The 27,850-nt window shown below is 39.1% G+C and overlaps 1 protein-coding gene across 2 annotated transcripts in view; it reads right to left on the minus strand.

The window, feature by feature from the left end:
• rgs7a (regulator of G protein signaling 7a) overlaps window positions 1-27,850 on the minus strand; it is a 66,464-nt gene that overhangs the window by 16,285 nt on the left and 22,329 nt on the right. Inside the window, exons 3-4 of one of the 2 annotated variants that reach the window (XM_034237806.1) lie at window positions 12,292-12,388; window positions 1,851-1,901 (exon numbers count right to left, since the gene is read on the minus strand). In XM_034237806.1, coding sequence (XP_034093697.1) covers window positions 1,851-1,901; window positions 12,292-12,388 — 148 coding nt within the window. Of the gene's footprint in view, window positions 1-1,850; window positions 1,908-12,291; window positions 12,389-27,850 lie in introns of both variants that reach the window. The other variant, XM_034237807.1, reaches the window with a different exon arrangement.

Here is a 27,850-nt window from a genome sequence, read left to right on the forward strand (position 1 = left end):
GAATAAAATGAATGAAATGTGTTTTAGGTTGACTTTTAAAATCTGTCCAGGGACTAGAGATGAAAAATAGCCTCTTGGCTAACTCTGGCACATTTACAGAAATGTTCATTAATGTGCACTGTCCCTGTTAAATAAATGAATAAATAAATACATAAATACTATTATTAAAGAGCATTTTTAATGGAATAATGAAAATGTGCTTGAGGGAATGGCATACGTGCTATTGCCAGACCCCAGTAAAGAGTTCAACAAAAATTAACAACATTGGCTTACAGTAGTTTATCACATTAAGCAGAACCGAAATAACAGGCTTTTTTTGTTTGCTTTGGCATACCAGTGGTGTTGCAATACAAATAATTAGACATTTTTCTAATCACAGTGCTGTCTGAGGCCTGAAGCATCTGGAAACCCATATTCTATTTGGAAAAATATAAATGTCTGAACATGTGTTTTACTCCAACAAGTATCTCAACATAAATGTAAAAAAACAAAAGAGGAAATAACAAAAGCACAGGACTGAAAAACATTTGCAGAGGTGTTTTATCATGATCTAATTTTTTATATTAACATTGACAAACAAGGAAAAAGACAGATAGATCTTTGGGTACAAATGAAACAACAAACAAAGGACGTAAGAGCTGATTATTCAGCCTCAGCTATGAACTGGCTGAAGTATGACAACTGAGTAATACATATTTTTCACTTCCTACTTTTCGGTCATTTTTATGTGCAATATGAGTGTCAATTAATGATTTAGGGCATCCCTCAAGACAGCCTAGGTACTTTATCACAAAGGAACAAAATAAGTGTAATAAAAAAGATAAAGGGAGGAACAAGACCACAAATTGCAGTGTCTGTAGCTCAAGGAACAGAAAGACAGATGAAATAAAACTGCGTCACTGCAAACTAGTAGCATTTTAAAGGACTACACTTGAAATATTAGGATGAACAAAAGTGGTTTTTTTCACAATATTTTACAGCTTCACATAGTGTTAACACAATGATGACTGTGTTCTTTAGACACAGGCACACATTTAGTTTTCTTTTTACAAAATTAAGAGTGTTACATTTCTCAAGAATCAGTTGTCTATGACAGCATAAAGGTGCTGCTATTTACCAAAGAAATATGACATCAAAAACATTGTTATCCCTTTTAAGCTGCTCTGAGAAGCACCATCAAAAAAGCAATTACACAGAATAATCTACTCTAGCAATTATATCCTACAATTTGATAATTAGCATTAATTATTAAGAGTCTAATAATCTCAAAACTATTTTTGCAGATCAATGTGTTTTTTATTATTCTGACTGTACCCCCTCTCCAGAGTATGTTTAGGGATGTAAACAGGCAGTAGCCTTTAAGGTAGAAATTGATTCAGTTAGCTAGGTACAGTAGCTGTGCTAACATGGCTGTATCAACAGAGCTCTGTTGTTTACGTTGTGGCAAACTGGCGGCATTAAAAGTTAGTCGAATAACTAATAGTTACAGTCTGAAATGGATCTATGGATGTACACAACGATCACTGAATTACTTTGAGACTGAAGAAAACTTAAAAGCGTGATGATTCTCAAACAAGTTCTGGAGTTAGCGTGAGCGTCTTTTTCTATGATTTGTGGACATTTTTTCGCGATGGACTTCGGAGCAAAGGATCCCCTCGGAAGATGATACTCAATCTCATAATATGTTTATCATGTCTGTGTGTTCCGATTGAACTAAGTGCATCTTTAAGAAAACAAGTATGATTTTAACGCTAACCATGGCACCTGTACGCTTTGCACTGTACTTTTCACCTCACGTAACGTCCGAAAATTAACCTGTATCCTAAATCAATATTAATCAGATTATTTACCTTGATCTTCGATGTCCAGATTCTTGATCATCCACTGTACAATTTCAGAACCTGAAACCAGAGAAAACACATGCATATGAATCATTGATATCTAATATATTCACAGTGTGCTGAACAACCACTTTTCCATAGATGCAAATGGAGGGGAAACAATGACACTTTTAACCCTATCCACCTCCCTTCATAATCACAGTGCAAACCAATTCCTCTCGCTTTGCACCATGTGGGTGGTTAATAGACCATCCATTATAAAATGTTTTTCTGACACCCTCTCCAAGCCAGCTCTGTTTGGCTGTGGTCCATAAAGACCAGAGGAGCACGGTGACATATGATTATGATGAAGATATGAAGATTACACATTGTGTACAGTAACAACACAGTTTGTCAGTCACAGCCCAGACTTTGCATTTCTTTAATTTAATAACTCAAAGCATCAGATCACTCAATCACTTACAAATACATGTTTCATTTTTCAAAACAGATGATGAAATTGTTATATCTAAATGTCTATAGATGACTTCTATTTCCCCTTTGTCTGAACATCACATTTGTGTATGCTGGATATCATTGTGAAATTCATCTTCTCTTTCAGAGAAAGTAACTGAATCCTTTTCACTTCTCAGAAAACACAATAGCATCCTCTGCCCCCTGGGCATTTTCACACCCCTCCACAACATGTGACTGTCACTTTGGCTAAATATATATTTTCCAAGCTATTATTACTGAAGGTATGTTAAGGAGACGAGAGCCACAGAAAGCAGAAAAAATGTGTGAAATGGTGACATGAGGGAATTCATGCAGTGAGACAGTCAGTCCCTGTGGCTGTCTCTGTCCATCAAGCTGTTTCTCAGCGTGTCTATCTTTACTGCACCCCCTTGTTTTTCGAAGACACCATAACCAAATGAGACTTTCCATGGATTAAGATAATTAATACAACCCCATTTTAACACTATCAACGTTGACCCACTTTCGAAGACAGAGCTTAAATGAGATGTGTAAGGTAATCCTCTAACGAGGCTGTTCTCAGAATTGATTAATATCATGACCAAGATTGGACTGCGTGTGTGTGTGTGTGTGTGTGTGTGTGTGTGTGTGTGTGTGTGTGTGTGTGTGTGTGTGTGTGTGTGTGTGTGTGTGTGTGTGTGTGTGTGTGTGTGTGTGTGTGTGTGTGTGTGGTGTGTTGTGTGTGTGTGTGTGTGTGTGTGTGTGTGTGTGTGTGTATTGGTGTGCATTGAGGTGCAGGCCTGTATGTGCAATATTGTAAAGAGATATAAAGAGATTGCTAAACTATAACATAAAAAATGAATGATCCCAATGATGGTGAATATTGCTGCAGAAAAACACAAACACAGCAGAGGGCAACAGCTGAACATTACTACTTTCTAAAACCACATTTGATTATGATACCTATGTAGAGACACTTTAGCACTACAGTCAGATGAAAGCAATTGCTGTAATTGTAACAAGTGACAAATCAATGTATTTTATTTAAAAAGTGGGGCTGCGAAATGTGTTGTAGAGAAAAAACACAGTGCTCCAGTAATCACAAATGAAGTGGCAGTGTTTTCGAGAGGAGAAGCTACAGAGGGAATGTGTCTTTGTCACAACCTTAGAAACTGCCAGGGCGCGAATGTTTTGGGAGTTAGTACAACATTCAAAAATGTTGAGTAACGCTTATATTAAAAACTAAACTTAATATTACTTGACATTTTACCACTGGATCTTGCAGAAATATAAATGTATCTTCTAATAAGAAAAGAGTCACATTCCTGTTTTATGAGAATAACTGATCCACCTTTAATGTCAGCCCACTTTAATTGAACCTGGAGCGTTGTTTTTGCTAACCTTTGGGATCATCCCTTTGACTTTTATCAGGAAGTGACTAGCCAGGCACAGGAGCTTGGAACCTGAAGATATGAAGGTTTGTTTTACCAACAGCATACACAGTTTACCCTATTTGCTAACAGTGGAATGTATATGTATTTGATATTGCATTGATGATATTGGATCATGGATTGCTACATAAATTAATTTAGAATGTATATTGTTCGTGCTCTACTCATCTCCCCTCTCACCTTTGTCAAGTGCTGTGGGCGCACCTAGCAAACTGAAATCTCACAGGAACAAATGTCCTGGGGCCTCATTTATAAAGCGATATACGCTCAAAAAATGGCGTACGCCAGTTTCTACGCAATGTTTGCGATTTATAAAATACTAACTTGATGGGAAAACGTGCGGTCCTCCACGCAAACTCTAACCCATGCGTACGCACTAAGCACAACAACGGGAAAGACGAGAAACTGCGACACCGTTGGCAGAAGGAAGAATGGAGAGAAATATGTGGAAATAATACCATAAAGAAAATGTTACCTCTCATTTATCATATATGAAGAATTCATTTTCAAACATTGATTAAAGCCAATCTTAAAATGATTAAACAAACGCCTGTTTGAGACTCCTCAGTGCACACAAAAACATAACTTGGAGAAATAAATAAATACGGATATGTTATTGAAAACCATCTCGAATATGTTGTGTTAATGTTATGAAATGTTTTCTCATAAATGATGCGGTAAGCAGGAGGACAGCATTACTTTAAACTGACGCCGTGTTGCATTTCTATAGGTTGTAGATACGAGCATGGTTTTATATACTATCACGTTTAATCGTGTTTTATGCCGTTTGCCAAGACTTGATAAGTCGCTCGTAAAACACAGGAGGTATGAAAGCTAAGAACACCATATGTGGTAAATTGTACAGCTGATATAACACAACACATTAGTTGTATTTCCTTTAACTGGTGGATATATATGGCGTTATATTTGTGCCTCTATCCTGAGCGCGCACTTGAACAGTTTTGAGCACAGAGAAATATATTTTCTCTCGTAAAACTCCTGCTCCGTGCGCAAGCAGACCGCTGCACGCGCTCTCTCTCCCCCGCTCGCTCGACCTCTCCAGCCTGCGCGTGCTCAGCTTTGCCTGCGCGTGCTCAGCTTTGCCTGCGCTCGCTCAAATTGTCACAGCGTTACAAATGTGCCACAAAACCAACCAATCGGAGAACTCGAGAAGGTCAATTCTGATTGGCTGGTCCAGCGCCTGTAGAGAGAAGAGTTGCGACAGCGGAAGTCCAAAATGCTTGATCGTCACGTGGTTCAGAGAGACTCAGAAAGTTCCCGGAAGTTCGTGGCGGGCCATTTGAATCACGATTTGAATGCATTAATAACAGGATATAAATGCAATTTTTGGTAATTAGTGGTCAATAAAGGTTTTGATTTGCAATATTTATACAACATCTCGATATGTGTGTAGTTACATCAATGTGGTTTTTTTTTTTTAAATGTGCTAATATTTGAGGATTAAGATAAAATAAGAAGTAGCCTACTTTATTGATACCAATTGGGGAAATGTTTACGCTGCAGCAGCAAAAGACAAGGAGGCATTGTACATTAGACAGTTACAAGACTATAATTAAACAATCGAAAATGTAAACATCTTAAATAGAAATAACAGCATTACAACGTAGAAAATATACAGTGTGAACAGCTATCTTACCTGTTAACATACATGTTAGGCTAACGTTGCCTTGGTTAAAGAGCCTGTTGTTTATTGCTTTGAATTCTTTAAAACAAATATTATCTTCTTAAACTTGTATGGTAGTCAGGAGCATCACATCCTAATGTTTATTGATATATTTAGAGGGAGGGAAGGAAGGTTTAAAAATTCTGATTAGATACATTTCTACAATTCATGGTGGTTTCAGTAATCCCCTGGTAATAGAGGACCTAAGTAATCTAAAGTACTAATGTAATCTTTATGACTTTCAGAAAGGACAGGAGACTGGCAGGTGCCTATCAAAGGACTACCAGCAGCAGCATGATGATGATGATGATGATGATGATGATGATGATACATGTGTTGTTTTAGGAACATCCATGTAAATAAATGGAATCAATAAACATTGAATAGCATATCATGCAGTTTGTCTGTGCCTTTTCCTCCGTGTTGTCCTGGCATATCGTCTCCCCCATGGTTTGCTGTGCTGCCTGGGGATGCTCCAAGCGCTCAGAGAAAGGAGTATGAATGTAAAGTTTCCCCACTGACACAGAGAGGAGGAAAGAATGGCTGGCTCAAGTCAACAGGAGCAATTTAACTATCACAAAAGACAACAGCAACAACATATGTGAGGTAATCATATTTTTCACAAAACGAAGACCACACCATTGGGAAGCTTAATGTCTGTTTAATAAAAATAAGGAACAGGGAGAGGCTTGCAAAGCTCTGGGAGGTGAGACTCAGGTGCAGGGTGAGGGTCTCAGTGCAGGTCTTCATGCTCCATTGAATCCCCGTGGGGTTCTTGTGCTGAGAGAGGGAGACAGGAGAAAGGGATACATCTAGCAACCTATAGGATGGGAAATTGCTGACCTATTTTAAACTTACCTTGTGTTTTTGCTCTCACTTAAGTCCCTCTCCCTTTGCCATCAATCCAACATCAGCTGAGCTGCAATATAATACAGACAGGTAATAATCAACAGAATCACAAGGACATAATATGGCTCTGCTAAAAACACTCACCCATAAGTTACGTTTTAGTTACTGTTTGGAAGTCTCAAATATCCACTCTAAATCCATATCAATGGCGATGTATCACACAAATAGCTCTCTTCCTTATTATTGTGTAACGTTAACTATATTATACTAGCTGGAACTCCAAAATGGATATCCTCATTTCTCCACCCACTACAATCACACGCCCCAATGTTATATTTAACTCATATTTAACTCCCTCCACCCCGGAGAAAAGCACGTTAAGAAGCCCCTTTTCTCTAATTCCACTACGTTGGAAGATATAACATTAAGAGAACGGATTAATAGGCTGTTCATGGTTAACGTGTGTTGCTAACTTTAGCCGGTATCCTAGCCTCATCTGTCCGGTTGAAAATTAAGGCAAGCATATGCCCATTGTAGAACAGCAAACAGAAGTTGGTACAGGTTCTGGTCAACCCAACATTGTGATAGAGAGAGAAACATGTTTTGTCATTCTGCCACCTCTAATGCTTACAGCAAGTAATCAATACCTCAGAAGGGTTCATGTTAGGGCTGTGCAATTAATCGTATTTTAATCGCGATTACGATTATGGCTTGCGACGATTAGGAAAACAGCATAATTGACAAAATACGATTATTTTGCTGGGTGCGCTTTTCGCCCCTCCCTAAAAGCCCACTCGGCCACGTGGGAGTGACATGTGTTGTGAGTGTTCAGCGCAAGCGAAGATGTCAGAACAAGAGCAGCAACTAGTTAAAAAGAAGGGTCGCGGGGAGATTCCCAGTCGATCGCGAGATGTGTCTAAAAATAGAACAACAATATTCTGTTTTATCGTTAATGTCCTGTAACATAATGTTCCCGTGCCAGAATAATGCACTTGAACGCATCAAAGCTTTGTGATTGGCCGGCCTTACCCCATGTGTCCGGGCGTGGCTGGTGAGCAGTGCACTAGTTCGCTGACGTTGTCCGTGTCAACAGCATGGATGGTCAACAGGAGTGACAGTCCGCACACACACAAGACCGCAATTATGGCAGAAGCAAAAAAGCCCAAAATATATAATTTTCACTCCAAGTGGGAGGATCATTATTTTTGTATCTATTCCAATTCAAAGTCCATCTGTCTCATCTGCAATGCGAGCGTGACTTTATTGAAGAAGGGTAATTTAGGAGCGGCATTTCAAAACAGTGCACAAACGCTACGAGACGGAATTCACTCCTAATTCTGCCCTACGCTCCAAAAGGGGAGGGGCCTGAGAGCACAGCTAAATGCACAGCAGTCCATTTTCACCAGGCCCAACAACAAGAGCAAGGCTGCTACCAGAGCATCTTATCGTGTCAGGCACGTTCTTGCGAAACACATGAAGTCTTTCAAAGACGGCGAAGTTATGAAAGAAGCTTTCCTGGAGGCTGCGACGCGCTTTTGTGGGACAGTAAAAATAACAGCAGCATTTCAACAGGTTTTTGATATAATAAAAACTCAATTTGGATACCGTTATTAATCAGCTGTAAGTTTTAGTTTGTTTGAATTTATTCATGATAATTATTGTACAAAATGGTATAAGAATGCAAACATTAAGATCTGTTCTGTTTAAATTGATTATAGTCTATCAGTTAAGAAACTAGTGTTGCTTGCATCCTATTTTAAAGGCATTTCTTTTTATACTCTAATAAAATGCAACAAAAAATGGGTTTGATTCTATTAATGTTGTCTTTTTTATTGCACTGTTGCTGCAGCAGATTACTGTGTAGCTTCAGATCTGAGTTGTCTTATTAGTAAGCCTAATTTATACTTTTGTAGCAACACTATTTTTATATAATGGCAAAGAAAGGGTTCAGAGTCTTTTCTTTTTTTCCTGTGTCATATGTGGCAGCACTGCCACAAGTTCCTCTTCAGAGAGGGTCTTCAGTACAGGTGGCAATATTGTCACCTGCCTGCGCTCATCTCTGAAACCAGACCATGTAAACAGGCTGGTGTTTCTTGCAAAAAATCTTTAAGAGATGACATGAGCAGCCCTACCAGCATTTACCATGGTGGCCTAAACATTTTTATTTGGTCTTAAATTGTAGTTCAACATACATTCTTACTTACTTCTGGACCATGACGGTTGGCCAGCCTTCAACGTTTAACTGAGTGGAATATGTTGAATATGTTTTACCAAAATGTTGGCTATATGTTAAGGAGTTTTCAGTAGGTTGTGACAGTGCACTGCAACATATTTGATTTAATTTATTTTGGTCTAATTTATTTTTATTTATCATATTAATATATGTTTAGTATGGTTTTGGAAGTGTGCTCCAACACATTTATTGATCTTGTTTATTGGTAAAATATTATTTGTTTTAAAGTTCAATAAATGGTCAATGAATAATCGTCAAAATAATCGTGATATCAATTATTGACCAAATAATCGTGATTATGATTTTTGCCATAATCGCACAGCCCTAGTTCATGTAGCTACATGTAGGCTACGGTTTGTTAGCGGTTTGCTTAAACTACCCCTATAGCTATGTTGCCGGCTAGCAAACTCAGGCATTGCAAACAATAACATGATATCAGAAAACTAGAAAGGTATAACTCACCTGACACTGTGGCGTGCTATTCTCTTCATTCGAGTCTGTCATGTCCTGTAAATGTCAACGATAGATGTGTAATAAGAACGTCAACAGCCTGATGGCAACCGAAAATCCCTCTCTCATCTCAGATAGAAGATATGATTGGAGACGACCAGCCAATCAGAATTGACCTTCTCGAGTTCTCCAATTGGTTGGTTTTGTGGCACATTTGTAACGCTGTGACAACTTGAGCGAGCGCAGGCAAAGCTGAGCGCGCGCAGGCAAAGCTGAGCGCGCGCAGGCTGGAGAGGTCGAGCGAGCGGGGGAGAGAGAGCGCGTGCAGCAGTCTGCTTGCGCACGGAGCAGGAGTTTTACGAGAGAAAATATATTTCTCTGTGCTCAAAACTGTTCAAGTGCGCGCTCAGGATAGAGGCACAAATATAACGCCATAGATATAGGGTTGCTGCGGAGAGGGGGGGGGGTTGAGACGCACAGGCTGCAGTGGAGACGCTGCGACCAGCTGATCGACAGCTGGAACACAAACTACCAAATACAAAAACATAATTCAGATCCAGTCGTCATGACTCCACTCCGGAGGGATTCCCCGATCACTTCTTACAGTCTCTCATCAAGGGAGGGTCTCCTGTCCCCGGTACAAACACACTGCCTGAGGAAGGCTATGTATTGTTTTTGTCATTAACCTTTTTTGGGCCATTTATTTATTTATTTTGGTGACGATCCGACCTCCATGCTGCTACTCTGGTTCAAACTGCATCCACCAAACAATATGATTTATCTCCACCTCCCAAAATAACCCACATCTGACACGGCGTGAGATGTATTTTTTAACTGTTCTGTCGTCATTTCCTGCGATCTTCTTCATAAAGTCAGTCAGAATGAATGAATGAATGGGCGTTTCTTTGACTATTTATGGGCAAATATGGGCGTTACGTGAAGCCCGCAAAAGCTGCACCGCATTTCGAGTCGGTTGTGATTTATAAAGGGAAACCGGCGTAGGAAGTGCTGTACCCACTTTCCTCGCCGGTGCGCAATGTTTGGTGAATCGGGAAGTGGCGGAAAATGTATGGACCTATTTTTCGGATTTCTACTACGTAAGCAACCTTCCCACGTGAATCCTACGCACGGCGTTATACATGAGGCCCCAGGAGACATGTTGCCCTGTGGGGAATTAAAGTTTGGGAACTGAAGATCAGAATCAGAAATACATTTTTGATACCCAGGGGGACATTTTAAATGATGTATGACCCTAAAGTATTTATTCAGCAATTGGAGAAAAATGTAATCTGACAGAACAGCCTGTGTGGCTTGGTAAAATAAAATAAAAAAAACAGCCTCACAGTGTTTTAAACCTACGGAGCCCTGGAGGGTTCATAGAGAGAAAAATAAATAAAACGAGGCCACGTTTTATTAATTAGTGCGCACAAGATGTAATTTGTGTGCACGAGATGTAATTCGTGGCCTCGATTTAAATAAAACGAGGCCACGCTTTATTAATTATTGCGTACGATATACTTTCTCGTTCGCACGAGATACTTTTTCGTTCGCACGAGAAAGTTACCGGTGTGCCAAGTAGGAAGTGGAGCGAACAGGAGACAACCGTTTCATTGCAGACTGTTATGTTTATGTGGGGAAATGACAGTGCATACATTATTTGAGATATATTTCAAAACTCTGACTTTTTTTAGGGACATTTCGGCCAGAGGTGTAGAGCTATTTCTTTAAGCACCGGATTCGCAAAACACGAGAGTCTGTGAACCAGTCTGCCTTGATCTATGAATTCATGTCCGTGACTCACAGTATCAGCTATCTGCGCGCAGAGAGCTGTGACTTTTATGCAGCGCTTTCACTGTGTTTACCTTCAGCTGAATAGAGATCGAGGCTGCTACGTTTTAGCCACACACACCTCTACACACATCAAACTGCCCGATTATTCCCCCTGCTATTACTCATTTTATGAAGGAGATGTCTGGTCATCAGGGCGCATGATGTGTAAATAACCCAATTTGTGCTCTGTGAAACTGAAAAGGATATGACATTGTTTTTGTTACTTTCGTTGCAGTTGTATATGTCTTAAATGTAATTTAGGTTAAGTTCCTGTTTTATTTAGATGCTTTTATTTTTAAGGCGAGTTTACGCTGTTGACAGGAAGTTGTTGTTGCTATGGAAACGTGAAATACTACATGATGTGTGTGTGTGTGTGTGTTTGGTGTATGTGTGTGTCCGACACCGGCATTTGTTTTCAAACTACCATGAACAGTAATTTACACACATCTGGCTAACTCCATATGTGTATTTCCAAGTGAAAGAAGTTTGTTTAATCTTAATTTCGATGTAGGCTAGTGCTAAATGCTGTCGGACTGCACCGGAACGAACGCCACTATCATAATATCTTCTGCAAACAAATGCCCACACATACACACACACAAACATACACACACACAAACATACACACACACACGCCCTGGCAACTGGACATCTTCTTCATAAAACTAATAATATGGCGTAATAATCGGGCAGTTCGATGTGTCTAACCATAAGAAAGTATCTTGTGCAAACGAGAAAGTATATCGTTTTTTTGAGGCCACGAATTACATCTCGTGCGCACTAATTAATAAACCATGGCTCTCTCTATGAACCCTCCAGTGCTCCGTATAAACCAACACAAACACTGTGTGGTAGATTTGGAATAAAAAAAGAAACAAACAACAAAAAAGAGCTGAGCATCAGCTGCTCTTTTTATGCCCTAAGCATTGGTCATTGTTTCACTAACGTCACTAAAGCTAAAGTTAGCTTTGTAATTTTAACTGTGTATGCCTCTGTATTTAGTTCTTACTTTTACACAATTTTCAAGGACAAGCACTCAAGAATTAGATTTTTGAACTCTCTTAATGCGTCAGTAGAATTTTACAAATCATTAATCATGGAATACAATTATGCTATTGTTGCATTGTATAGGTTTTTCTTCTATTGGCTTATATACCATTTGTATTTAATACTGCAGGATAATACTGTAGGTTTATATTGTGGTGAATAGTGCTTTACAGCTATGATGGCCTCACTCCTCTTACATTTTGAATGTAGTGTTTATCTTTTGGAGCATCACTCCAGCATGGATTTGTCATAGGTTGAACTGCTACAAAATCCGAATCAAAATATGATCCTCTTGACATTCTGGCACTGCTGGTGTGAAATGCAAAAACGACAACTCTTTAAATACTTTTAGTGTTCTGTTCGGCCAGAACAAAGTACAAGTGAAGTACTTAGTGGGCGAGAGGCAAGTTAAGAAGAGTTAGAGGAGAAGAAAAAACAGAGCAGAAGCCTTACCTGAAAAAACACTGGGGATCTTCGTTAAAAAACTTTTCACTGTTCGGATCGGGATGCCATTTTTGTCATCCTGCATGTGTGCTATTACTTCTTCCATCTGGAAAACAGAGGGACAACGGGGGGAGATGAAGAGGAGGAAAAGAAAAGACAGTTTTTTAACTTGCATCAATAAGTTGAGGTTGTGTGTGAGCTAGTCAGAGAAAGGTACACAGATACAAACAGGTTCCTCTGTGGTTCACATCTCCAGAGAGGGAGACGAGGAAGTTAGTGACTAACAATCACTGCCGTTAGGTTTGTGCCCCTCCTTTCACCAATTTCTCTGATTTGTGTCATTTGTCACATAAAACCTCCAGTGAGCTGCACTTATTGAATTCTGCAACAGCTATTGCATTTTTGAAGTATAGCAATGAAGTTTCTTGTCACAATGAATCCATCACAGCGTATTTGTGTCCCCTCCAGCTACACTTATAAACATTGCAGAGCAAAGAACAAAAAACCATAATGTGATTTAATACATTTCAGACAAAAATGTTTTGGTTCAGCATTGGCCAGGTTACATATTTGAACCAAAAGCTGCGCAGTGAAATTAAAAGCTTGGTCCAATACACACACACACACATATAATCATGCAAACATTCACACACGCCACTGAGACAGAATAAACTGGGAGTTGTCTCAGGGGCCTGGCAGAGCAACACAAGGCTGCTTCGTTTCCAAGAACACATAGAAGGGAGCAAAGCAGAGAGTAGAGCATGGCCCCGATATGTCAGTAGGATCGGAGGCCAAGAGATCTCCCCAAACTCCACCCTCAGTGTAAAAATATACACATGGAAAATATGTACAGAGTTCAGTGGCCTGGCAACACACTACACAAACAGGCACATATGAACAAACATGCACACAATGTTGGTTCATTTCCCTCCACCTGTAACGATTTTCTTTATTTCTGCAAAATGTATTCATTGGGATTAGTCCTTTTCAGTTTTTTCAGTTAGTCATTTTGTCAAGGTTTGTCCATTTACAGACAGATACCAGAAACTGTTGATCCTATTATTTTAATATTATTGTGAGCAAGAGGTCTTAGGCTTTCACGAAATAAAGTGTAATCTTTTAACATTTGAATCAATGTAATGTTTCTCTTAAAGGTCCCATGTCATGGCCATTTCTACACTGTAAAATATTACCATGATTTCACAATATTTAGCTGTAATATTTTACAATAAATTACTGTTTTACCACTTTACAGTCTTTACCTGTAATGTTCACAATATAATACTGTAATTTTGAATTTCACAGTGAAATCAATACAGGCACAGTTAATTACTGTGAATGTACAGGATAAATGATTACCAGGATTTCACAACATGTTACTGTATTATTTCACAGTAAAATACTGTATTCAGACCATCTTCTGTGATAACACAACAAATTAAGTGATTTTCTTGCTTTCATCGCTCTTGCTTAGCTTTAAATACTAATTTCTTTCTTTGGTGCAGGTTTTGCTTAAATTGAAAGGGTGCCGCTGCATGTGCCTTAAAATAAACGATGCAACATATACATCTATGTAAAATTGAAATGGTTGTCTTGGCTTATTGTTTTCAGGTGCTTCCTGGGCATTAATCCTGAGACGGGCTTGAAAGCCAAAAAGAGGCATGGCAATATAAAACCCCATGTCAGCACATTCTTCAGAAAAATAGTTGACTTCGAGTGGATGTCTGTAGACATGTTACGTGCTCCCCTCCTTGTTTTCTTTCTGTCTCCCTGTTGCAGGTGCACCTGGTCTGCCCCTGGCTCCGCCTCTGCCCAGGTGTTCCAAATTCCACTCAGCCGTGTATATATAAAGAGAATCTGGAGGAGAAGGATGTCTCGCCTGTCCTAACGCCGGGAGACACTCTCCTTAGAATACCTCTTTGCCATTTTGAGCTGTAGGCCATATTTTTGCAGGTGTGTTTATGTTTAGCATGGAGGACCTGGTAGTCCAGTTTTTGCGGCTTTATTTTGTTTCCCATAGGGTTTATAATTGATTTCTGGTTAGGGGGTGGGGAGTTCTGGGTCCTACGGCCCGTGGTGTGGCTGGCTCGGGTTCCCTCCTTCTGTTTGTTCCTTTTGGCCAGTCCTCCAGACCTCTTTTTGTTTCCCGTTTCGCTTGTGTGAGCAAACGGCTGATTATCAATAAATGCTCGTTACCAAGTACCGGTTATTGTGTGTATTCTTTCATGTTGCGGGTCTCAGCACGAGCCACTACCCGCGGAGTAGAGGTTGGGGCCGTAACAACATGTCCAAGACACTGTGAAATGTACTTTGCACTTCAATGGAGTAATAAAAAGTTAAAATGGGTATTTTCATTGTTTTTCTTTGTTGATTGAGCTGATTGAATTGTGTAGTTATGGTAAAATCCCAGTGAACTAGTCAGATTTACAATATATTATCGTATTATTTACATTTTTGTATTTACAGTAAATTAATGGGGCGAAGCCTGCGAGCTAGTTCAGGCAGTCAACTCGAGCACTTATGCTGCATTCATACATAACGCCCCCTTGCCACTCTACAACCAACCAAGCAGAGTCTCCTTAATATGCCGCTCTATTTAACCTGCCAGATCTCTCTCCATGCATTGCTTGCTGCTGCTATTGCTGCAGCTACCTCTACGTCGCTGCTGCTTGCCTGCCCCACCACCACCCCAGCTTCCACCCCATCTTCCACCTGTAGGCTCGGGGGTTAGTTATTTAATCATCACTCATCGTGCTATGTATATCTATGGAGTGATGATGCCCGAGCCTAGTCGCCAAACTCAACTATATGCTGCTTCTAATAAACATGTTAAAGGAACACGTGAGTTGTCTGACTGAACTGGCTACTGTGTTGCATTACTTCTACAGTAATAGTGTGAAAATAGAGGTAATTACTGTAATTGATGTACATCAAGGTACCATAATACCACAGCTCTGTACTGCTATATCACAGTAATTCCATGGGCATGGCAACTGTAAAGTCACAGTATTTAGTTGTACTTTTATTCTAATTTACTGTAAAATATCTACAGTCAATTACTGTGAAATATTCACAGTCAATTACTGTGAAATATTCACAGTCAATTACTGTGAAATCCATGCAACTAGTAGCCAGTAATTTACTGTAATTTTACAGTCAAACATTTTACAGTGTACTGATCATAATTCCATTGATGAGGTATACTAGAATAGATTTATATTGTGCAATTTTCCAAACTCACATTGGTTTCTCATACAGCATCTCTGTATAGTATGTGTATTCCCTCTCTGTCCTACACGGCTTGTTGGAGCTCCTGCCCCCCCCCCCCCCCCTCCCTGTGAGCCCACTGTGCTCTGATTGGTCAGCTCGCCAACTCTGTTCTGATGAGTCCACCACCGTTACAGCGGAACACCAGTGATTATGTGTTACAATGGCGTTAGCAACCCGAAAATGACACCAGTAATGACTAGGGATGTAACGATACCAAAAACTCACGGTACGATAATATCGCGATAAAAGGTCCACGGTATGATATTTATCGCGATATTGAAAAATAAAGAAAAAAATGTGAATTTTGTTTTGTTTTTGAATTTGTTTTTCTTTATTAAATAATAAATCTGATTTGTACAGCATTTTAGTAGGATAGTAGTATTTTAAAGTGTCAACAATATAATAATCAGACCCTGCAATAGAATAAATCAAGTTTCACTTTAGTTTTTCAAGTAACTCAACTCTAACTCACTAACTCACTCACTCAGCATCATCAAGGTTATCTTTTAGGAATATGAGCATGTCCACATTTCGAGGTAGAAGCTGGGATGTTTGGGCGTTTACAATATCCCCTGCTGTGGAAAAAAATCACTTTCTTGATATTGATGTTGCTGGGACAGAGAGATATGCTTTGGCCATCGGTAAAAGCAGTGGGTAAAACTGTGCATTGTCTCTCCATCACTTCAAAAACAATACAGTTTTTGCCAAGAAGGTGATGAGGCTTATTGACAGGGCGAGATATAAATATACTGTTGGTACTTGTCAATGTCTCTAGCTATGTACATGTAGCACTGTAAATACGATGTCCTTTATTGTTATCTGTTGTTTTATGTTCATGTTGTAACCTACTTGCTGCCATCTTGGACAGGTCTCCCTTGAAAAAGAGATTGATGATCTCAATGGGACCATCTGGTTGAATAAAGGTTTAAACATTTTTAAAAAAAAATTTAAATCGCGGTATATTTTGTCAGTCTCACGACGGTATTGAGACATTTGCTGCAGCCCCCTCAGCCAACCCATCTGCGAGGCTCCACTAGCACCCGTACCCCCAAATGCGGCACACCTACAGTGTAAGCGCACCACAGTTTCGCTGCTGCGAGGCTACACTAGCACCCCCCCCCCCCCAGTGCGTCACAGTTTCGCCGCTGAGAGAGTGTGTGTGTGTGAGGAGCTCCACGGATTGGTCCAATGTGTCCATTTGGGTATGGTCACGTCACCATACCCAAAGAGATTGGAAAAAATGGAAAAAGAGAAATCTCCAACGAGGCGTTCTGGGGCAGCATAGACAGGTCTTTTCTGTGTTAGAGTTTTACTCGCTACAGGGTTTGTAACTCTCCAGACCGTTTACATGCATAAAAACCTTCATAACACACAAGGGGACGGGTAATAACCGGAAAACCATGACATGGGACCTTTTAACACAATCTACATTTAAAGGGGACCTATCATACAATATGCACTTTTTTATGTCTTTTATACATAAATATGTGTCCCCGGTGCGTCAGGGAACTCACGCAGCGTCAGAAAATAAAACCCTCTCTCTTTTCCTCCTTACCCATATCTCTAAAAACGGGGGTACAACGGAGCTGATCCAGATTTGCGAAATGTGGACCCACGGATCAGAAAGTTGCTATCAGAAACAATGCCCGACTGTTTTGGACGTAATAATGGTTGGTGTTTACATTAGCATCGCTAACACTCAGAGCTAACCTGTACTGGATAGAGCATGTGTGTGAAGAAGCTGGATATAAAAAGGAACTCACCTTGTGGTATAACCGGCAAGAGAGAAAGCCTTTGAGCTCCATACTGTTTCAGAAATAATCCTTGATAATCCATAATATGGCGTTTCATCACAGGAGTATTTAGTTTAGACAGTAGCTGCCGGGTCCCACATGAGCTCAGCCCCCTCCTTTTTAATTTTGTATCAATTTTTTTTTTTTAAAGCTTTATAAATCAAAATCTGCACTTTTGAAACAGGAAGTGAAATGGAGGGATATGAGGCATGGCTAGAATGGGTGATCTGTTTGGTAATTTGAGCTAAACACTTCATAGACATGTTTTTTATATTTCTTTTATATATCTAAGACCTATGCTATTGCCTAAAAATAGCATGATAGGTGACCTTTAAAACATCACAGTGCACTGAGTGCAGAGAAATAAAAGATGGAAATGTGTTTTCTGACAGTACAGTAATTTGTTTCTAACCATGATCTAAAAATAAGCACAGATTGCTTGGAGATTACTGAATATAAATATAAATTAACACTGACTATTCATTGTATTACATTGACATTATTCTTTAAACCCAAAGTAAAACAACAGGGAACCCAAGATAGAGCCATGGTGAACACCAAATAATGTCAAGATAACACAAGTGTGCAATCTACCTGTTGGGTGAATAAAGTACCCTGAGTAATGTTATATGATGTTAATTTGGTGTTTAATATGGTCATATTGGTTTAAAATGTTTCCTTTTAATCTGATTACTCCTAATATAAAACCAATTGTGACATAGTGTGTATGTTGTGACTTTGAGAGTTCACCGCACTGAAGTGTTATTTTGTAACAGGTCTGACTTCATAGATCATCCTCTTCAATTATGTTGTGCTCTCCATCTTTGAATGAGACAAACGCATAGATATGAAAATGTGTGACAGCTTGGGTTTGGCTGTTTATGAGCAGGTACTGTTGCATTGTGTTATAATGAAAGCTTTATAGCTAATCAAATACCCTGGAGCTGAAAATCATCCCAGTTAGGGATTGGAACCTATTTGACAATGATGGAGCACAGTCAAATACTGTAACTAAATAGCTGCTGGAGGACAATTGGAGGCTCGGCAGGAAAGATAGAGTGAGAAATCTAAATGTAAAAAAAAAAGATAAAAATACACATTTTCAGATTCCAGTCTGTTCTGTTAATCTCTTTCTCCCATAAATGTACTGCATGAGGCATGTCAGTAGATCTGGCTCTACGAAATGTTTCCTTGGAGGTTCACTAATGTGAATTGGGTGGGCGCTTATGGCACAATAATATTAGAGCTCTGAAATCAACTTTAATTCCCAACAAGTCCTCCAACTCATACGACCAAATGGGTCGATTGTTTAAGCCCTTATTACGACCAAATAGTCGTTTGTTCAAGCGCTTAATACGACCTATAATTACGTTTGAAAATTGTCGGCCTCTAGTGCTCCCGTTGAATGCAAACGTTACAGAGTTGTTTATTCACAAATAACCCTCTCTGTAAAATCCTAAATTGTAGAATAGTTTGGCCATTAAAACGCTTTATGATTAGATTTCTAGCGAGAAGTATATATTGTACTTTTAGAATCCACGTCCAGTCGATATGTAGGATCTATAGTTTGATAGATATTATGAAAATGATTTGAGGTTTCGTCAGGAGAACGTGTATATGCGGCAAGCTTCCATGTAAAGTTACGGGTTGAAAACAGTATTTCCGGTATCGACGTTTTCATAATAAAACCAATGATCAAATTATTTAACAGTGATATCTGCCGTACTCATCCACTAAAAAACATCAGTTTATCCTAGTTAATTATACGACATTAATTGGTTTAAATTGTGTACAATGCTTTTGTGTTTTTCCCATAGGTTTTTCTCTTTCGATTCTGAGAGACACATTTCTTTTTTCAGAGGTTTTGATAGGCTAAAATCACGCCGCAATGCAAGTCGGGATATGGTGTTTATGTGATATGAAATCGGAAAACATTAAAAAAAATAATACTTTATTCCGAGTGTTCTTGCTTTTCTCTTTGAAAGTCATCACATAACGGCATTGTAATACACGGTTCGGCTGCATTAAATATTACATATCTGCCCTAGATATGTATTTATAGAGCCCTGATCAGAAGACCTTTTGACAAACTGGAAGAGATGCCGCCAAAACTGAATACGTGACGTGGACTATAAAATATCAAAAATTACACAACATATTCCATTTCTTTTCACACAATACGTCTCCTTGCAGTATCAACACTAATTCGGCTGACTTTTATATTTGATCCAATTAGTAGATAGTCTGTATTTACACCATAACGGTGCACAGCTGATAGAAAGGGAATTTTTTGTAGTTTTTAAAGATATTACTGATTTTCTGAACTACCTTTCCAACTCCTCATGCAGTTGACTGTTACAGGTCTATAGTTCATAGTACAATGCATAAGCTTCACATCGAGAGACTGAAACATTATTTTCCTTTACCGTTCTGTTTTAATTTCACAATAAAGTGAATAGTTATATTATGTTTGATTTTATTATGTTTTATTAACTAGACCACTGGTCTGAACCGCACCTCCTAGTGGTTAAAGCACGTTATTGAATTTAGTTGTTGAATAAGTTATATTTGATGAAAACATTTAAATATTAAGAGTAGCCTACATATAAAATAGGGGTCAATGATAGAAATATAGAATAGAACATATCAAGAAGATACTGTAGTGATCTCTACAATAAAACAGTTTAGTGCAGGACGTCCAAAGATATTAACAGGAGGATGTGAAAAACAGACAAACTGATAAGGCTGAATTTTACTCAGGTGTAACTAAAGTCTGATTTAAGGGTTGTTTATATTTCACATCATTAATCAGAATCTGAAAAGTAACAAAAATAAATTTAGTAGAGTAAAAATACCAGGTTAACCTCTGAATTGTAGTGGAGTAGAACAAAGTAGTACATGCTGCTGTAATAAAAACATTTCCCAACTTGGGATCAATAAAGTATCTTATCTTAAGATGATCGATGACTACTGCCATATTTGCTAAATGTGCATCTGAACCTTGACAAGTGCATGTTTCAGGCTTATCAATTAACAACAGGAGGGGTCACAGACATAAGACCAGCTGTTAAATAAAGCTCTTCTGACCTTAGCTGTCATGTGGGTATATTAATGCTGCCCATTATGGACACAAGCAATTTTCACCCATGTATTAATTATATGTTTTAAATTTGATAACACCAATGTGTTTCGTATCCCCTAAACCTCCAGGGATGTATACAGTTTAATACTGGCAACTTCTAATTGTGGGAAATACGAAAACGTCTTTTAAAACTACAATTCCCAGTAGAGACGTGCCATATAACATGTTGCGAAACACACAATAACCAGCATGTGTAATTCTGGGGGCTGGGCTGGACCCGTCCAAGTCCAGTTTTGGATAGTCTGGCGTGGTTCCATTCCATTTCAAAGAGCTGTTTGACACTCGGCGTAACCTTGTCGCACTGCCACTCCAACATCCAATCACAGAGCTTGAGGGCTAATCACGGGGTTTGTAAAGCAAGGCGGATGTTGTAGTCCCAAACGATAGCTGGGGATTCTGGGTAGTGTAGTGTCTTCGGAAACTCTGTAGTGTCTAAACTCCAAAAAAACAATTTGTTTCTCCGAATCAAAGGTTAAAAACACAAAAGCATTGTACACAATTTAAACCAATCAATATTGTGTAATTAACAAGGATAAACTGATGTTTTTTAGTGGATGAGTAATGGAGATATCACTGTGTAATCATTTGACAGTGTGGGGAATACTTCCGGTTTTATTATGAAAACTTCGAGACCGGAAATACTGTTTTCACCCATGCTAACTTTACATGGAAGCTGCTCCATATACAGTACACGTTCTCCTGGCGAGACCTCAAATCATCTTCGTATATCTATCAAACTGTAGATCCTACACATCCACTGGACGTAGATTATAAAAGTACAATATACACTTCTCGCTAGAAATCTAATAACAAAGCATTTTAATGGCCAAACTATTCCACAATTTAGGATTTTCCAGAGAGGGTTATTTGTGAATAAACGACCCTCCGGAGCGTTTGCAATCGACAGGAGCATGTTGTTTCTTACACGACCACTAGAGGTGCTACACTTTAAAACGTGACTGGGTCGTATTTAGCTGCTGAACAATCGACCTATATGGTCGTGTTTTGTAGGAGGACAGGCTGTTAATTCCTCACACACATATCAAAAGTGGAAAAATCAATCCTAACAGCTTCTGGCTGTCCTCCTTCAATTTTTGCTTCCATTTTGTTGTTTATTGGTGGATTTTTCATATTCCCACACATTACTGTTTTCTGGATTGTTCCCTACTTTTACAAATGTCTTCACTACCAGGAATCTTAGTGGAGCACACAAACACAAAGATAGGCTTCAGTTTTAAGAAGGGGCACCAGAACAATTATATGATATGTTAAGGGCCATCGTTTCTTAATTCCGAAGACAGAGACAGAATGAATGGGAGAAAATTAAAAAAGGGACAATCTCGAGAGACTGAAAATATTTCATCACAATACGATGGAAGCTGTTAATGTTTAACAGTTCCAGTATTCGAGAGTGAGATTATTAATTGGTGATTCTCAACCAAAACGTGTCAAAGTTAGAGGAGAAAATGGGATTCTAAAAATAAACATGTTTTTAATTAAGGAAGAAAGTTTTGCTAAAATCCAGCCAAAAACACCAACATACATTTTGGCATGCAAAGCTGTAGCTTCTCAAACTGCTGCAGAGAAAAACAAAATTAAAAGTATTTATGTAGCCTCCTTTTATGTGCTGCATGCATCATTCGTTTTTGTTTTTCTGCTTTCTAAATATATCCCTCTAAATGAATCCCCCGTTTAATAAGTGCGCCTTATAATGTCAACCCTTCTCCGAGAGTTAGCTGGCACTGTGGACACAGAGCAAACAAGGACAACAGCACCAATGATCAATACCTCACACACTCACTCCTATCTCTGCAAACCCTCACCGCCTACACATGGTAAAATGCCACCAGCGTGAATATTCAGGATCTAAAGCCCTTGAAGTCGGAAGGCTCTCTGCCTCATGTTGTGAAGAAGAGAGGAAAGTCGTTTCCCTCTAGAGAGAGGGAGCGAGTACGTCTCTCGTTCTCTTTCTCTCCCTCTCTTTCTCTCCGTCCCCCACCCTTCCTCCCACCCACCCAGAGCTGTCTGACTGCTTCTCTGCAGCCTCTTAACAGATAAGAGTGAGTGTTTTGGCTGCATAGTGTGAATCATTGAATAATGATGGCACAGGACTCGGTGTATATAAAGTGACTAACAAAAGCTCCGGATATAAGCTCATACTGAGCTTCGACACAGCTCTGAGCACTTCAAAGACTATCACGGAGGGCACTCAGGGTGCAATCAGAATGTTCTGAGCATCGTTTGGAGCAAAACAAATGCTGGCCAGTTAGATTTCTTTTTAGCCGTTGTTAAGTACACCATAAGTCCCTTATTTGATGGTGTGTTTCCAAGAAAAGCAAGCGATAAAAGGATCAGGTTCTATCTTTAGCACATTAGGGAAGGTGGAGGTTTTAGGAGTAAATGTCAGGAACTTCACTGTGTGTCATCAGATAGCTCAGTTGGTAGTGACCTTTATCAATTACCTGCACAAGAACAAACGAGGCTGGAAATTAGGTTGTTTTTCTCCTTTGCTAATGGTAGCATGTAAACAGTATTTGTTTTCTCACAAAAGTATGGACAAAATTGAGAGCACAATTAACACGATTTTGGCTTGATGTTTCTGAGAACAGTGTTTGAGAGCTATAATTTTCTTAGGGTTCATAACTGTGGTGTGTGTGTAACGGTTGAGTGTCAAAAGTCTCCTTTGTGTGAGGTCAGGTCAATCAATCAATGTTTATTTATATAGCCCAATATCACAAATATTACATTTGTCTCAGTGGACTTCACAGTTTTTACAGAATATCAGTATGACAATACAACACCCTCCGTCCTTAGACCCTCACGTCATACAAGGAAAAACTTCCGGAGAAAACCCACAGTTTAAAGGGGAACATGGGAGAAACCTCAGGGATAGACTGCTTGAAGATACATGCTGCAAACTATGATGATCTGGACCTTTGAAGTGTGAGTTAAGGCATAGTAGTAGTAGTAGAGCAACCCTGTGTTGATTGTGCTGCACAACCCACATGTTGCATTCAATCGTTTCTTTCCTTAACAAATGATGCTATCCGTCTCTAGTGTGACCTAGATTAAGGAGACAGAGAAAAAAAAACGAAGTACTCGGGGAGCTCAAACATGTTTTTTCAAACAGCTTTAATTAGATCATCATTACCTACATACACTTGAAATCCCTTAAGACAGATGATTTATTAGGGACGGATCGACCAATCAGGATACATTTTTAATGAAGAAAAACATGACATGATGCCCACTAAGGAAATGAAACTCGGAAGCATGCACCTGTTTAGATTACATGCTGTAAAGTCTGACATCTCTATTAGTTTTTCTTTTACATTTAATTGTTAACTCATATAGAGGTAATTTCAGTTGCTGCCTATGCAAATGTGAACTTCTCGAACACAGCCGCTAAGAAAATTAAAAGCTCTCCTTCTCTTTTTCTTCTCCTGCTCCTCCTGTTTCTTCTTCTTCCTCACTGCCTCCTGTCTGGGCTGTAATAGGTGAATGTTATGGGGAGGTATTACCTTTAGAGTGTTATCTGAGGACAATCGTGTCTACTTGTTCGAAAAAATACATTCCTCCCAAATGTGCATCACACAAATCAACACTCACAGAAGAGCACTTGCATCCAAATACATAGACATCATGACACACCAGATAGAACATGCAGGTATTATCAGTCACATTGCAAGCAGAGCATATATATTCTGACAGAATTCAGAGATGCACGCACAAGGACGCATATTATGAAAGCTTATGAACCCAGAAGTTGGGGATTATTATATTTTGAAAAGCGAAGCATCAAACTAGGTGAGCAACCCAGCTCGGATAGAACCTGTGGCTATATAGCATGACAGCTCGACTAGATAAAACAGGCTTTACAGTAGCTTTATCTCATTTTCCTCTGAACCGTAGTGCTTGGATGCGGAAGAAGCTGTGGTGGAGGCTGACCGATAGTATTCCATATTTGTTTGCCTCAAAAACCATCAGTGGTTTACCTAAAGGAACAACATGCAAACCCATTTCAAGGTCAATGACTCGATCAATATTATGATAACAAAGCCAATTAGATTTTGCACATATACGAGTCAAACATGAGGCTGGTGCATTTGCAGATGGAGAAAATCTGTAAACTCCAGAATCAGGTTTATTGTAAGGTTTACACATACAAGGAATTTACTTTGGCGTTTAATTGTGCAAAGATAACTAGAGTAACATAATTCTATAAAACTATTATTATTACTACTAATAAAAACTATTATCATTAATATATAAATTAATCTCTGAATTGAAAAGTGAAAGAGCTGTGCGGTAGTATAGTGAAAAATGTGCAAAAAGTATTTTTATTTGCAAAATAATGTTTATAAGGTTCACTTAATGTCTACCTATTATCTATTTCATCTTAATTGACATATTCAAGTGTTGCTGTTCCTCTCCAGTCGTGGGCTAAATGTAGCTAAGGAGGAGAAATCCCAAGACTTCTTAACACAATCTCAAACACCTTTTTCAAAAAGCCTTGATTAGATTACAGCTTCGTTAAAAAGCTCAAACTTGGCATTTCTCCAGGTTAGAAAATATACAAAAGGAGACAAATAGCAAATAGGCAACCATTCTGAAAAACAGAATACTAATTGCATTATTAAGGATGTCATAATAAAGAAAGGCTTTCAGCAGATGTCATTATATTAGTATCTCTGAAGAAGGAACAACGTGTATCCCTTGCTTTCCTTTTCTACTCATGGAGAGCCATTAAACAAACAAAGCTGAACTCAGGAAAATAAGGCATCAGCGTATTTACTACCAAACACGCAAGCAATATGCTGACCAAAGGTATTGGTACTGTAATGGACAATGGACAAGAGCACTTTGCACGGGCATGTTAAAGCTTTTATATTCACTATAAACCTTTTTTTAAATCAATCACTTAAAGTACAGCAGTAACAAACATCTCCAGCGATGTGAGGCAGCCTTTGGATAACAAAACAAAGTTAAAACACTCACATCTATTATTAAAGTGAAATATATCCATATCACTGTCGAGTCTCAGACAAATCAATCGGATATATTGCTGAAGTGTAACATTTTAATAACCATAATTTTACATGAATGACTTTGTTTACTGAAACGCATCGGCTATTAAGCTCTGTACGATATTGAGAACAAAATAAACCAATATAAAAACAATATTACCACAGTGTATATATTTATAAAACGGACAAGTCAAATAAAGCAATCCGATTTGTTCTTAGCCGTGATATACTGAGCGTATACAACGGGTATAATTGTAGTTACTTTTCACAACAAGTCAGTATCCCTCCGCGTCTGAAAAAAAACTGTATAGGACAGTTGGACTGAAACATTTTTTTTCGCGTCGGGCCGAACCACGCCCCTAAGCTGTGATATAATGAGCATATACCACGGCCTGTCGTGAGCTATTGCTTAAATACATGTTATGGATTACAGTGTACAGCATGATATTTAGTCTTCACATAAATGACACAAAATATATTAGCTAGTTTTTGTGTCAGCATACACGCACGCACGCACGCACGCACGCACGCACGCACACACACACACACACACACACACACACACACACACACACACACACACACACACACACACAGACACAGACACACACACACCACACACACACACACACACACACACACACACACACACACACACACACACACACACACACAGAAAAACGGCAAGCTCTGTTAAAGCATCTATATAACACAAGAATACTGCAATTGTGTGTGTGACCAGGAAGTGTCAGATAATACCTTAAACATATGAGTTCATGTAACAATAAAACAATAAATCCTTAAATTGCCAGCTAAATAAAAACATAGTGAGTGGGACACTTCAACCTGCACCTGCGCAGCACTGCACCACTCGGCCATTCCAAATAAAATGACCCTGCAGAAAGGTGGGGGGAAGTTATTGAGCTCATGCTGACAAGGTTGTTGAATAGATGCCATGAATCCTAAGTCTCTGAGTTACCACAGCAACAGCGTCTGCGACCACTATCACAAGGACATCTTTGGCAGCTCGTCACTGCTCATTCATAAGAGAGAAAGAAAGGAGGTGGTAGTGGGGTTCGCATGAGGGGGACAGAGGGTGTACAGGAGGGAGAGCAGGAGAAAGACAGATACTGTTTGTGGAGGACAAGAAAAAGAGGAATGGCTCTTTCATTTCCTTTTCCTTTTGTTCCCTTACCATCATTTCATTTATATACTCTGGTAATTTATGCTGTGTAACGAAGCTGCATTCCCTTTTTGTGATACAGCACAGTCATATATTTGGTATTATAAACAATATAGCTCCAGCAGAGTTTATTTTTATCTTTATTAATCCAGCTTTTTTTATTATTGCTTACAGAAATATTTATATTATTGTAGTTGATATGTAAGTTGCTCGATTATGCCTACTTTTTTGTCCTATTTGATTATGGCAAATCCTGCAATTATGCATATGAATATGGTAGTTGTAAGGCTAAGGAAATATATAGCCAAAGTAAGGGCTTTCTAAAAGCAATGTACAGAAAAGAGGTGAAAATATTCTGCATTTAAAGTGATATAGATGTCTTAGATGGCAAAAAAGTGCTTTGATTCTGCCCCAGTCCACAGCAACACATTACTTTGCTTCTTTGTCCATATTTGTGTCCGCTTCTCCAAACTGGGGGTGTGCCAAACTATCCCTTTAAATATCAAATAGTCAGGGTTATACAGTGGACTCAAAGTCTCCTTTTTGCTATTTTTTGTCCTTAATTATCCAACCTGTCTCTTCTCATAGGTGAGCTCAGGGATGGAGAACAAGAAGAGACAGTCACAGCAGGCGGGAATCGCACGACATGAGGAGCAGATGCCCAGGTGACAACACTGTCCAGAGTGAAGGCAATTACTCTATCCAAACTGTTCGTCTCAATACGCTAAGGAAGACCTGCTAATTAGGGATTAGCCATTTAACAATATCTGCAGCTGAGTGCTTGATAAGCCTTGCTTTCGGCTGTATGTATCAATACACTTCTGTCTCGGTGTACACAATCAAGCTCCATTGATCCATCAGTCAAAAGGAGCATCTGTTTGTTGGGCTGTCATTTCACACTTCAGGATGTTTTCTATTCGCCGCTTCGTATTTATTCCAAAACATTTGTTATTTGTAATAACATTGCATCCTACAAGGTATAAAGAAACCTGAAGATGTTTCCCTGCTATTTGCATCTCACAGCATTATCTCTCCAGCAAACCGCACAGATCTATGCATTTTTCAGATGATAATCATTCCTCCTCGATGCCTCTTCTCTCCTCTCCCACCTAATATCAATACTGCGTTTTATAATTTAGCAGTCGGTGGTGTA

The sequence above is a fragment of the Gymnodraco acuticeps genome, unplaced genomic scaffold (assembly GCF_902827175.1).
Source record: "Gymnodraco acuticeps unplaced genomic scaffold, fGymAcu1.1, whole genome shotgun sequence".
NCBI lineage: Eukaryota > Metazoa > Chordata > Actinopteri > Perciformes > Bathydraconidae > Gymnodraco > Gymnodraco acuticeps.